The 14,573-nt window shown below is 33.3% G+C and overlaps 1 protein-coding gene across 7 annotated transcripts in view; it reads right to left on the reverse strand.

Annotated features, from left to right (window-relative positions):
• The window catches only part of dom (domino helicase), a 103,558-nt gene that overhangs the window by 13,897 nt on the left and 75,088 nt on the right, over positions 1-14,573 (reverse strand). For all 7 annotated transcript variants that reach the window (XM_076511268.1, XM_076511264.1, XM_076511267.1 and 4 more), the window contains 9 exons: positions 12,762-12,797; positions 11,321-11,480; positions 10,701-10,975; positions 9,553-9,780; positions 8,449-8,742; positions 7,863-8,018; positions 6,550-6,732; positions 2,737-2,974; positions 2,341-2,438 (listed from right to left, as the gene is read on the reverse strand). In XM_076511268.1, coding sequence (XP_076367383.1) covers positions 2,341-2,438; positions 2,737-2,974; positions 6,550-6,732; positions 7,863-8,018; positions 8,449-8,742; positions 9,553-9,780; positions 10,701-10,975; positions 11,321-11,480; positions 12,762-12,797 — 1,668 coding nt within the window. The remainder of the gene's footprint in view (positions 1-2,340; positions 2,439-2,736; positions 2,975-6,549; positions 6,733-7,862; positions 8,019-8,448; positions 8,743-9,552; positions 9,781-10,700; positions 10,976-11,320; positions 11,481-12,761; positions 12,798-14,573) is intronic.

Below are 14,573 nucleotides of genomic sequence, written 5' to 3' on the forward strand. Positions count from 1 at the left end.
GTAGGCACATGCTGATCAACCAACAGTGCCACCCCTCCATGCTCTTGTCCATCACACAGCATGTAATTTTTGTACAAAGAAAACCTCCAAAAGGTGACTGTATCGGCAGGTTTCAGAAATGTTTCCTGTAAGAAAAGACATACAGGATGGTAGGAAGCAATCAGTGTTTTGATGTCATCCAGATCAGAACGTAAACCTTGACAGATCCATTGTATCAAGGTGGCCATTTTTATTTACCTGTAGGTGAACTGGGTGGAGAACCCTTTCATTTACGACCATGTCATTTTTCCTCACTGTCCTTATTTGAGGGAGGTCTGTCAACCTCCATGGATCCTGTCCTGGGTTGAATGGGCAGGGAGAAGAAGATGTATCTGAGGAAATGCCTCTACCTAGAACCAAAGGAAGTGGATCTTTGGATTTGTTGGAATGTATGTAAGGGACAGAGATGGGCGTTGAAGTTGATTCACCAACTTTTTTTAACCATGGAGGTAAAAAGACTTTTCATTTGTTTAGAGAAAGATTCTTTTGGAGACACAGAGAGATCTGTCTGCACTCCCACTGTAGTTGTGAAATGAAGTGTAGTAACATAAGTTCAAGTGGTGGACATGGTGGACATTCATCATCATGGTAATGTTTTGAATCGTCTTCAAACGTTGCACCTCTTTTTTGTTTCACCTATTTAAGGCAAGAACGAACGTATGATGAGTGAGAACCAATGCAATTAATGCAATGAGAGTCCGTTTCACACCCATAGGCATCATGGTCCTTGCCACCGCAACGAGCACACTTCAAGGAACCATGACATGATGTCTTCAAGTGACTGAACCGCTGACACTGAAAACATCTGAGAGGGTTTGGAATGTATGACAATACCTTGCAATTAAGATAACCTGCCTTGATGGTGGTAGGTGGATGTGATGATGTAAATGTCAGAACGAGGATATTGGTTGGCAATGTAACTCCATCTTTATGAGTGGAGATACACTTCACTACAGAAACTCCGTGAGTAGAAAATCCAGCAAGAATATCTGAATCGAGGATGTTCTTCAAATCCCTCTCAACAATAACTCTTAGTGACGAATTCAAAGTAACATGAGGTGTAACTTCAATAGATATATCCCCAATTGCCTTTGAATGCAAGAGGAGTTCACTGTGTTGAGATGTGGATGTTTCTGCCAATATATCACTAGATAGAAGCTTCTTTACTGACTTTGGAGAGCCAGCAAGTCCCTCTAGTCCCTTCTGAATGAAAAAGGGAGACATTTGCCATAAAAATTTGTCTAAAAGAGAATGTAAAATAAGAAAATGAGGTACAACAAGTGTTACAGATGTTGAAGATTGCTGCTCAGAACCTTCAAGATGTGGTCGTTTTTCTACGGACTGTTTTTTCCCTATTTAAGTTTTTATTTGGAGGACCCATAATAAAATAAAAGGAATATTTCGGTGCCCACTGACCCCACCCACACTGGAACCCAATGATGGGATGCACTACAATGTCAAACAAGGACATTGTAGCAACACCAGGGTTTCTTGAGCACTATACCCAAACACCAGCATCAGATACAATGTCCAAACACCTGTTGAGATCATCCAACACTGGCACTTAATTGACCCTAGTCAAGGTGATTCAGCCAAATGACCCAAGGCTGCCCGTCTACAGGAATTCAAGGCCAGAGTGGTGTGTCATGGATGGACCCCTCAATCACCAGAATCCTCTCCTCCCCTTCACGGGTCGCCACCCACAGCAAACATACGGGTAGATGTTTAGATCTCAGAGGAGGTAAACTGAAAGAACAGAACCTTCCCTGGGAGGTCCCCTCACCATATACAGAAATCCACATCAAGAGGCAAATATAATGTGATGGTTAATGCTACTAGTAAAAGAATAGCTCAAAGGTTGATGGTGGGTAGTGTGATGACTAGCTGCCTTCCCTCTAGCCTTAACACTGCCAAATTAGGGATGGCTAGTGAGATAGCCTTTGCTGGCTTTGCACAAAATTCAAAACAAACAAACTTTCATTAAATTGCATTTCACATTGTACTTTACAGTACTGAATATTTTATTCAATTTTCTCGTGAGGTTCTTTATAGTATTCCTAATAGCAATTACCTGAGTTTGTGAATTAGTATAAAAGTTACAACAAATGGTAGAACTTCCCTTCATGTTACTGTAACAATGAAAAACTCCCAATGTTCATATGGAAAAATTTCTCTGATGTTTTATGCAGCAATTTATATAAAACTGCTCCCAGTGGGCTTCAAATTAAAACTTAAAATTAAATCTAGTACAGAAACAACACAAGCAATGTTCGATTGAAACTACACAGACTGTAAATGTACCTGCAATCGTTGTTGCCTCATAGCATTCTGTCTGTAAACATGTAGTTGATTTCCTGTCAGTGTCCTCGCTGATGTTAGTTGATTACTTCCAACTGTCACTAGTTAATATAAAAAAATATAACATAAAGTAACTTTTCTCAACGTCTAAAATATTTCTCAATACTCAAGATATGTCTAGTTTATCAATGTCTAAAGATATCCCTAGTTTATCAATAACTTCCCCACTAAAGGAAGATCATGCATCACCTCTATTTTCCACAGTACACAAGTTATCTGTACGATTACCTTTGCTGTTAAACTGAAAAACATTAAACCAATCTTATCTTGAGGACAAAGACCATAGTCTGTATTACTAACATCAAACTTTAGATAGTAAAATAGTAAGGCTTGACTCACCTGCAGCATTAAGTCTAGTAGCAGCATGAATCTGGGCTGCAGTTAAGCCAGCCACTGAAACAATGGACGGTGTGGCCACAGTGTTAACACCTGTGGTAGCTATAGTTCTGGCTTGACCAGTAAGGCCTGCAGCTGCTACAACAGCTTCTGGCAGAGTCATAGTTGTAGTAGTAATACCAGTAGTAGAGGCCCTTTGAGTGCGAAGCGTTGCTTGAGTTAGACCAGTTACATTAGCAGCCTGTGATTTATAGAGAGATCAATCATATTTTAATAACAATGCTAAAATTTCAAAATTATTTTAAACCACATTAATTTTAAGTACAACTGTAAAGTTAATATACTCCACATTTTGTCACATACCTATATGTTCATACTAAAGCTGTAAGACTGCAGAAAATAATTACCTAGATACTGAACTGCCATAATGGTAAAATGTCTTAAGTGTTTTACTCAGGTTGCCAGCCTGACTGCAAATGCATATCATTAACTCCTCATGGTCATAGATCAAAGGGCATGTCATCATGTATGTAGACTTACATTCAAAATGTTATCATTCCATTGTTTCACAGATTTATGTCAATAAGTATCACATTTTAGCTTATAATTCAAACTTCTGTATCATATAGTTGCTGATTCTTTATTTTAAATGTAAATATTAAAAGAATTCCTAAATGTCAATTTTTGTGTGTCATGTGGTATGTTTACTGCAACAGCATTTAATAATACAGTAAAACCTATCTAAACCAGAAACTGCATAGGACAGAAACCTGTACAAGCCAGAAATATGAAAATTTTGCAGCATTATCTTAGGATTTCTCTTATAAAAGGCCCTCTATATGGCAGAACCTGCATAATGCAAACTAAAAACTATCTTTCACCTACCTCATCTATCAACAAGTAGGATTAGATCCTGAGTAAGGCAGAAAAAAATGTTTTTGATTAAATATTAAGTTGTTTAAATAGTAATAAATTCTCAGACATTTTGTTACAGCAAGTATTGGTTAAATATACAGGGTGTTTGGAAAGTCACTGTGCACTTATATATTTATTAACAGACATGTTTCAATATAGAATACAGGAGGTAAATAAGAATGACAATTATAAACAATGTTGAAAGTGACCCACGTTGGCATCAATACAGGCTTGGATCCTTCTTATTTTGTTTCTAAACACCACTATCAGTTGCTGGCTTGAAATAGACTGAATGAATGCTGTTATCGCTGCTTTCAAAACTGAGCAGTGACTTTCCAAACACCCTGTATTATGTTCTGTTTTCTGCCCATCATTATTCTGGAGATCTTTTTCAAAAGAACGACTGACTGTACTTTTGGTCACATTTGCTGATAGAAAACTGGGGAAACCATGGGTAATAGGTAAAAGTGAAAATCTGTGCTCTTTCAAAAATTTAAGGAAGAATCAACTTCCTGTGGAATGGAAAGTGAATAATAATGTGTGGATGACAGATACTATATTCGAGGAATGTTTGAACAAATTAAACAAAAGAATGAAACAAGAGAACAGGAATATTCTACTTTTCCTAAATAATGCAACTTGTCACCCAAAAGTTCAACTTTCAAATGTTCGTTAGTCTTTTTACCTCTGTGTACAACATCAGTTCTACAGCCACTAGATAATGGAATTATACAGTGTATAAAATTAAAATACAGACAATTGATGCTTAAGCATATTATTGCAAACATGGATGACTGTAAGAGAGCATCTGAAATGACCATGAAAATTGACGTGTTAGAAGTAATTGTATTTGTAAATCATTCAATCAAATGCATAAAAGATAAATGCATAATAAAGTGCTTTCAAAACTGTGGATTTATTCTTGATAATGGCAGTGATTGTGGAGAAGTTGTTTGTTATGACCATTCTAGTGAAATCCAAACTCTGATTGAGAAAATTAAGGCAGATGATTCTGTGAACGTGGAAAGTTTTGTGAATGTTTTAACAGAAACTGATGAAAATGATTTAAAATCTACAATACAATCACAAGATAGTAACAATGTGAGAGATTCAGAAGATGAACAACATAGAAAAGATAGTGAAGAAATAGAAATTCCTACTTCATCACAAGTGTTAAGTTACATTAATGCTATCAAATTGCATGCAAAAATGAAGGGGAAAAATGACTTCATGAAAAGGCCATAAAATTGGTGTTCTCTTTTAACTACATGAGAAAGCCCATTAAAAAAAACAATTGGAATTGGACACTTTCTTCAAATAAATTTTATTAAGATTTTGTGTATTTATGTATATTTTGAATGTCTATTTTTGTTCTTATTATAATAAATAAGGCATAAACAGTATAATAACTTTATACACAAAAGTCTTACTTCCCTTAAGTCAAGCAAGTATAACGTTCCTCTCAAAAATTATAATTAATTAATGAAACGCATGTTCACTATCTAAGACATAAATTTTGCTCAGTCCTATGCGATTCCATTTTAGACAGGTTTTATTGTATGTTTATGACATCCAAATACAAAGTCTATAGTTTCTTACAAATTAGAAACTCAAATTATTATTACTGAAAAGCTAAAATATGAAACAAAAACCTCATATCTATTTATTCTATTTACTGAGATTTTGCTCGTTTAGTGAATCAAACACAATGGCCCCACCCATATCTTTCCATTTCTAGAAATAATTGTTTATGTAATAGATCTATGACAAATCAATAAGCACAATCTATTTTCCAAATTTTTATGTTAATTATGAGGTCAGTCAAATCAACTGAACCCAAACTGAGTGTGAAGGTATCAAGTATGGATGTGGGCTGGGATTCTTCTACAGTAGGTGTCTGTGACTTGTTGGGGAAGATTCAAACAATAAATGGAAAGCATACAATCCACTTGTTTAAACATAACATTCAAAACAAGTCAAACATATGAACAAAAATTCTTTACATTATAGGGTATCACAGTTGTACCTTAAACTCTTACTAATTCTTTGCTTATTGTTTCCTTTTTGTCCATACATAGGGGTTCAATTACTTTAGAATATCAGTTAACAAAACAAAGTATTCTCCTTATCTCTATTAAACTGTGAAACTAACTTTAAAACATTACCCTTTATGATTGATCACTCACACAGTGGCTAATTTCACATTTTGTAAATGAACTTTACTTTGCTTGTGTTTGGTTGGTTGCCTATATATTATCTTCACTAAGGCCTCAAAGTTTTTACAACCTATCAGATGCTATAATGAAGCAATACTCTCTTATGGTAATGAGAAAAATATTAAAGACAAAAAGTTAAATAATGAAAGTTCATGTAACTATCACTTTAAAAATAATAGCTTTTAACTCTCTGGCTATGAGAAGTAAATAATCACTAATATATATACTAGACCATCAAATAAGCTAAATAATAACTCTTAAACCAAGCAGTCTTGTATATCTAACACAGAGGTTAAGATAGTGAAAATAACAAGTTGAAAAAAAAGTCAATAATTAACTCAAAATTATAAAGATTTTGCATATGGAATTTGACAATCTTATGATGCATAAAAGTATTTTTTTAATTTTAAAACCAAAATTACTTTGCATGCTGATTAATCAACATTTGAAAACTACAAAATCTTATATATTTTGTATATTAAAAGTTGTATAGTTTACTGATAATCTGGATAATTTTGGAAAGATACACTTCCTGTGGTAAAGTAGTAGTTTGAAAATTACACAAACACAAATGAGGTCACCCTTGGGACCAAGTCCATAGTGAGAGTTAAAACATCAACTTCAGTTAAACAGTTGTGACATCAGACTGTTCTAGAACTGTATTTTGTTGGTTGCTGGAGCTTACCGTCAGTGTAGCTCCTTGAGTTTGAACAGCTGCTACACCAGATTGCCCTAGTGCTTTACTCAAGGTGGCCAGAGTGGCTGCTGTTGCTGCCGTGTTGACAACGATTCCCGTGCTCAGTTGCTTGGCTAAGGATACTGTGGTAGCTCCGCCCTGTAGAGCAGCTTTAGTCAACTGACTGGCATGCTAAGAGAAGAAAGTATATTTGTGTAGAGTAGCTACCTTCATATCTTCTTGTACTGCATGCAAAACTTTATAAATAAAATTGCTGCTCTGATGAGATCAGTTTCGTGAGAAATACTTTTCAAAAACAAATATCCAGTGGCAAAGTTTTCTTTTTTAAGACATAAAGCACTTAAAACAATCACAGGACTGACCTCCAAAGAAACCGATAAAAAAATTAATTTTCAGTTCCATTCAAATACAGAGTTTATTCACACATACAAAAACAATGGCTATATTTTAGAGTTTAACAGCCAGCTTGACTATACATGTTGAGAAATAAAAAAAAGAAACCTAATAATAAAAAAATTGTAATATTATAATACCTGTAACTAAATTCAAACAATTCAATTTCTATTATTTAAAAAGGAGTGGAATTTCCTACTCCTTTATTTTGATCACATAAATTAATCCAATACTTTATAAAATGAGAAAAACCTTTAAAACGATACTAACAAAACAATGATTAAAAATGAATCTATATATAACAGGTAAAATATGCTACAATAAAATTACAGGTATGGATTACATTTATTTTTTTCAAAACAGTGATACTACATGTTTCCACTGAGATAAACCCTTCAGTCTAATAATCAAACTAATACTTATGTATCATTAAGATCCATAACAACAAACAGTACTTAGTAATTTTATACTTGGTAGAGAAAATTCTTTAAAACTCTAATAGAAATGATTGGATAAAGTTGATTTTTCTTGCAAAACATCTAGTCACCATACATATATTGAAACCTATATCTTTGGCATGCAGCTCCTCTGAACCTTAACAAATCCACTCATGGAATACACAGAATAAAATATACGATTTGATTAACAGAATCACATTCTTCTTGAAGATGTTTTCCCTATCCAAGAGTAATGTTAGACTAAATGTAAAAATAATAAGCCTTGTATTTAGAATTTAAAAGTGTTGTTTCACTGAACATTTAGTCCAGATTAACAAATTTTTTACTTCAGACGTTTAAATCACAGGGTTGTTAGCACAGTTTAAACACTTACCACATTCTGCTCATAGTAATGTACTAAAGTGTGAAAGTAAGCCTATTAATTATATAAACAAGCATCCAAACACTTACAACAGCTTGTAATTGTTGTGTTTGAGGAGTAAGACTAGCAATCACAGCCTGAGCATGTGCTGCTTGCTGCTGAGAGATTCCCTGAGCTGTGACAGTCACCTGCTGCTGCTGTTGTTGTCTCTGTGCTGTCAGCTGTTGTTCTGCTGCTGCTGCTGCCTAGTAAGTCACAATTTCCATCTCTGTCACTTTTACTATTTTATATACTGCAACAAGTTAAACTTATCTACTTTAGTTAAAATATTTACAACACAGTTCAATAAAACAGCTTAAAATTGGACACTGTCCAGTACTGATTACAAATCTTTTTTACAGAAAGATGGCACACAATAAGTTTATGGTTGTTATCAATACAGAATATTAGATTTAGCACAATTCAATTCCATAATGGAATTGGATTCAACTGAGAACAGTGAATCAAAAAATAGGAAACTATCAACAAGCCATATTTAAGTTACAATTACAAAGTTTCATTTATTTTTATTTTTTAATCTTAAGTGTACAGGGGAGATGTATAGTAAATTAAGTAACTTAAGGAAGTAATCCACACTTTTTATTATATTAATCAGTTCTTCCTCACAATACTTACAGCTGCGGCTGCCTGCTGTGTACGTTGCTTTTCTCTTGCAATCCTATCAGCTCTGTTGGAAGCCACCTTCACTGGACTAAGTGGCTGATCGTATACAATTCCACTCTCTGCTAGCACAGCAGCATGCTTTAGGTTCTTCCCTGCAGGGTTCACAAAGAGAGGTTTCAAGGTTGGTGTACGCTTGTTAGCCACAGACTTGATGGTTTCAAAGCGATTGTTGTACAAGCTGGTGAAAGTGTTGTTGTTATCCTGTATGTAAAGTTGGCTAGTCCTCATAGGACGGTTGTTCTTGGTCTGTAGAAAAGGCAGAGAGTACTTAGTTAACAGCAATCTTTCCTTTATCTTTTGTATATATTTTAAATTATAGTATCTATGGTATCAAAGAGTGACTGAGAGAAAAACTTGCACTTGTATGTGTGTGTGTATATATATGAATGTATAAACACGTGTGGAGAACTTATAACTAATAAACCAAAGCTATTTTACCCAGTTTTTTAATCATAAATGAAGCATCCTGATAAAAACAAAAGCAACTTAATCTTTCATGGAAAATGGAATTTATACTAGTTTGGAAACACAATTAAATTCTTTATAGACAAAATGTGGTAACATAGGGCCAAGTAAAACTATAATTCCTACATAAACACCTATTTTCACTAACCCTAGCTTTAAACCTCTCAGGTCAAATCTTTTTGAAGAATGATTACAGCTAGCATTCTTCCCACCATATTCAAACCATTCCATAAACTTAACTGTGCTAATATTTTTTTAAAAGGGTAGGAAATGTTTTCTCTAAAAAAGTAACTAGACAAAAACATAAATGCTTGAAAGTAAAGATTTATTAAAACAGTTAAGAAAATAAGCTTCTATTTCTACATGATGGTTTCACACAACCTATTCAACAAAAAATAATTAACAAACACACACACACATATTTGGCTCATAAGTTCTTTAGTTTAGTATCTTGCAGTCATATACTTTCACATTTCTATAGATACACTGTATATTCTTTTTCTTGGGGCTAACTAATCCTCTCACACCAATGCTATTTATCCCACTTAAGTTTATCATCTTAGAATGACAGCTTAAAGTTGTCACATATACCTTGTATATCCCTTTTGTTTTCTTCTGTTTCTTAGGGTTAGTATCATACAATATTCTCCCTTCCTCTCGGGGCACAATGACGCTCTCATAACGAGCTTTGCACTGTTTGGGTGAACGATAGGTTCGGCTGACAGAGTTAAACACATCAGCTACAAGGTCCCAGTTTGGTATATGTGCAGGAGAAAGTACTGTGAGGTTTAGAGGAAGGCCTTGTAAAGATTGAATCACCTGGAAAACAAAATGATACAGTTGAAGTTAATAACCATCAGAGAAACAAATTTACTAAGCAAAACCAAAAGGTGTTCTTTCTGGCATAGTGTCTGCAAGTTCAGGGAATGAAAAGATATATTTCAAGGTTATCATCCCATCTTAAACTTATGGTTTATAGTCAGAACTCAAATAGTGCTTTACTGTGACTTTACAATGTTACATGAATCAAAAGAAATTTTAATCCTAAAGATATCTTTTTATTATTATTATTACATACATTACCATATTTATTACGTATTTGTGTTTTCCTTATTTGTGTGTAATAAAATCAAGTGGATATTTTTTCTGCACTCACCAGTTTTTTAACCTTACACAAAGCTACATGAGGGCTATTTGTATCAGCCACCCCTAATTAACACTGAAAGACTAGAAGGAAGGCAGCTAGTCATCACCATCCATCAACAACTCTTGGGCTACTCTTTTACCAACGAATAATGGGATTGACTGTCACATTCTATAACATTTCCAAGGCTGAAAGGACAAGCATGTTTGGTGTGATGGGGATTCAAAGCCTCAACTCTCAAATTGAGAGTTGAGCTTCCTAATCACCTGGCTATGCCTGGCCCTACATACAACAGACATGCTCTTGAAGCTGCATTGACACTTAACAGGAGTTTTATTTGTCCCAAATCCTTAGTAAGAATTATGTGTGGGATTGACATAATAACACCAAAAAACTAACAGACAAATTCAGAAATGCTGCTTTGACAAATAAGGGTAAACTACCTGGCTTTTCAGCAGAGATGAATGCTCTTATCACATATAGATAGTTACTTTGATTTAATGAAACCAAATTAAACAAACAAGAAATTTGAGATTCACTGCCAGAAATTTGATCCATTGTCAACAACAGCTACTTGTTTAAAAAAAAAACTAACTTGTAGCAAGGCCCAGTCTTCATGAACCAGCCATTCAGGTACATCCGCCTGCGATTCTGATGAAGATTTGGAATACGGCACAGGAGGTTTCACTGCAGGAACCCCCAACCCAAATGGTCTTTGAAAGGTCATTGGCCCCACCATCAACCCCTTGACCTTTTGCATTTTGGCTTCTCGTCTCATTTTCAATATTGCTGCTGAAGGTCGATCAAATAAGGAACGTGGAATGTGCACAGTCTCCTCCTTACGGACCTTCTGTTTCCGAGTGACCACAGCTGTGTGAGTAAAACCAAAACACTGAGTTTTTATCAATTTATTTTATCATTACCATATATGATTTTATCATATCAGTACCAGAAATAAATTACTTGCCTAATTTACAGATGTTTACAAGCTACTATGTAAAACAATCCTTTCTTAAGTAATTATATAATTAAATTTGTCTTCCAAGCAGTCATTTATATAACTTTATAAATAAATTTATTGAAATGTATACTATGGCTAAAATTACAGGTCAAGGAATATAAATACTTTCCATTCATAAATTTGACCAAAAAAATCTCATAAACTATGGAAAGGATCACACTCTCAAAGAGTGGCTTTTTTTTTCACAAATCTACCTGTGGAGGCTGCATCAACTCTATGGTGCTTAACCTCTTTCTTTACAAATACTGGAGGTAACTGTGACTCTGTCATAATGCTATCTTCATACAAGAACCCCAAACTGTGGTCAACATACAGGTCATTCTCTTCTGTAGGTGGAGTGGGAGGACACCATATCTAGAAGAACATTCTATCTTTAAAACTTACAGAGCCACTGAATTGGCATACAAGTTACAAAAATACTAAATGTATAAGGGATCTTAAAAAACAAAAACAGACTTCTCTGTTCCACCCACTGGATATAAATTAATTTCACTTAATAAATTATACTATTATTCTATAGTCTTATAATACCCAACCCCACACTGATTGTCACATAATGACTGCTACTAAGAACTACAGACGAACAGTTATACTCAATTTCTGCCAGCTTCAATAGTAGTTTTATTGGATGGCATTTTTCAAATAACTGGTACTCTTAAAGCGACTTCATAAATAACACTGTATCACTAATTTGATATGATTAAGTCTGCAAAATGGTAAAAAAAGTACACCATAATTCAAATGTTGTTTACATATTCAAAACCAGGAGTTGCAATCAGAAATCACTGTCCTTCAGGAAATAAAACTATTACTTTCCAAACAGTGTTAAAAATAATATTCTATACACTCATCACTACTACATATACCTAAGCCATAATTCAATGTTCAACATTGAATACAACATTCAATAATTTTAATCACATCACACATTTAAAATTAAAGATACTGAATGGTGATGCACATCATAAGACTGCCAAAAACAGTACACTACGTTACACCACCAGTCGTTATACGTACAGTACAAAACTCTGCCTAAATTTGTTACAAAAACTAAATAAAGATCTTTTTTGCAATGTTCCTCTTAATTACCCAGATGAAGCTCTAATTCACAAGCATGTTTTAAATGGCATTTCCCATCTCCCACAGTCATTGTCCAATAGCTTTTCATTCAGTAACTTTAAGTTGTAAAAATCGTTTTGTCTCTCACAGTTCAGCTCATGTAGTGAATTCTGGTATTGAACAAAAAACTTACATGGCAGTGACTTGTTAGAGATGAGAAATAGATCTTACATGCTGTTTATTTCATAACTTTGATTTAAATGAAATCAGCATTAATGGACACATTAAGAGGATTGTGAAAAAAATCTGCTGTTAAGTTGTTTTTATAACAAATTTAGGTGTTGTTTTTCAAGTGCTTTGCTAGCTTTCAGTATTTAGACAGTAGCAGATATTTACATTTTCCAAAATTTTAAATATTAATACACTTGAAAACCATCTTTCACCAAGAAATCAGATAGTACTAATATTAATGTTGAGTATTATAGCTACTACTACTACTAGAAATTCTCACTTAAAAAGGTATAGTTTAACTCCAAATTTTCTTAAAATATTTGTGAAAAGAGAAACTGTACTTACTGGCATTTCTTCTTGACCAGTAAGAGATACATAAACCTAAGAATAAAAACAAAAACTTTAAAATAAAGACCACAAGTTGTTAAATAATACCAAACTTTTGTGAAACCCAGGTCCAAATAAACAGTTTTAAAACTACAGCAGTAACTACTAACAAGAATTTTTTTTTGTACTTTCTGTCTATGTGGTATGCAAAATTACATGTTAATTATCAAAATGCAGTAAATTTCTACAGAGATAAATTGCAATAAATTAAACATATTCACCCAAAGCACAAATTAAGATATACCTGATCACAATAAAATCTATGTTTTAATATCAAATACAAACTCACGGTAATCAAGCCAACACAGAATTTAAAACTTAATGCTTAAGTCATAAGTTTAGAAAAAACATTCAGATTATTTGAAGGTGTAAACCTATGATAAGGTTAAGGTTATGTGAACCTATAATAAACTAAAAGAGACATTTGAGAACTTTAATGAACTTCAATTGCCTGTGGAGAGATGAGACATTTCAGCTTCTACAATGAGGCTTTTTCAATTTAAAAGCCAAAATGTCTCCTCTTTCAACAGGCAGTTGCACTCCACTAAAGTTCTTAAATCAATTAACAAGGTTATGCAACCTAAAATTAAGTAACCAGATTACAAAAACATACCATAAAGAAGGTTATGTATGTCTAACATAACCTACCAAGATAAAAACAAACGTGCAATAAACAAAATTATGTAAGCTTAACATAAACTAACAAGATTACACAAACATACACTAAAAAAAGGTTATATAAGCCTAATGTAAGCTAACAATATTACACAAACAAATAATAAACAAAGGTACATAAGGCTTTCTGAAGTATTTTAAAACTAGTGTATGTACAAATACTATAACTACTAATAAATGAAAGTTTTAGCTTTGTGACTTTTAAGTTGATGTCTCATGAAAACTCAGATGCCTGGTAGAACATTTTAGCATTATTTCAGTGCTACATAAAACAACTATTTCCCACTAAAGCAAATATTAAATATTACTTTTTGCCACAATAAAAGATAATTTTTAAGTTTCTTTTTTAATTATGAGATGGGTCTTTCTTTGATTTAAATTTTTTTTCTCCCATAAAATATAAAAATTGTAGTTTTGAATAGTTAACTCAATATCCCGACATTTGTAATTTCAAGGGGCAAGTTACAAATGAAACAATAAATAATTCATCAGTTATATGTTAAAGTAACACCATAAAAATAACAATTATCACTACTGCTTTAAATCATTTTTGAACATGAAGTGTATATAATATCACTTTAATGACACCAGCTGTTTCAAAATAGATGCACTGTAAAAACACTGAAAGACAAGACACCAATGGTTCTTCCCCTTTACCATTATATTCTAAATGATACTAATGGGAAAAAAATGTTTTTGTCTCCTACCACTTAATATAAACATTTTATAATTTTACACAGTTCTACCATTAATTCTTTTCTGAACTAAAACTACTTTGTCTTCAGTTTTAACCAATGGATTAAAATACTGCTACCCTTAATAAAATAATTATCATATTGTTATCCTAATTTTTTTGTAAGGCCAAATCAACTGTTCTCTGGTCAAAAGGATTTTTAACTTTCAAATGTTAAGTTTTTCAGACAATGCATGACCACAGATTAGAAAAGTATTGATACAACAATATTACAACAACAATCTGAATTTCTACTTACAAGAAACTAGTGAAAAATATGCCAAAAAATGTCTCATTTGAAAGAAATATAAGAAACACGCGTAACATTAATTCTTTAAATACTTTAAGGAACTGCAGTGATG

Source organism: Tachypleus tridentatus, chromosome 7 (assembly GCF_004210375.1).
Source record: "Tachypleus tridentatus isolate NWPU-2018 chromosome 7, ASM421037v1, whole genome shotgun sequence".
In the NCBI taxonomy this organism is placed as follows: domain Eukaryota; kingdom Metazoa; phylum Arthropoda; class Merostomata; order Xiphosura; family Limulidae; genus Tachypleus; species Tachypleus tridentatus.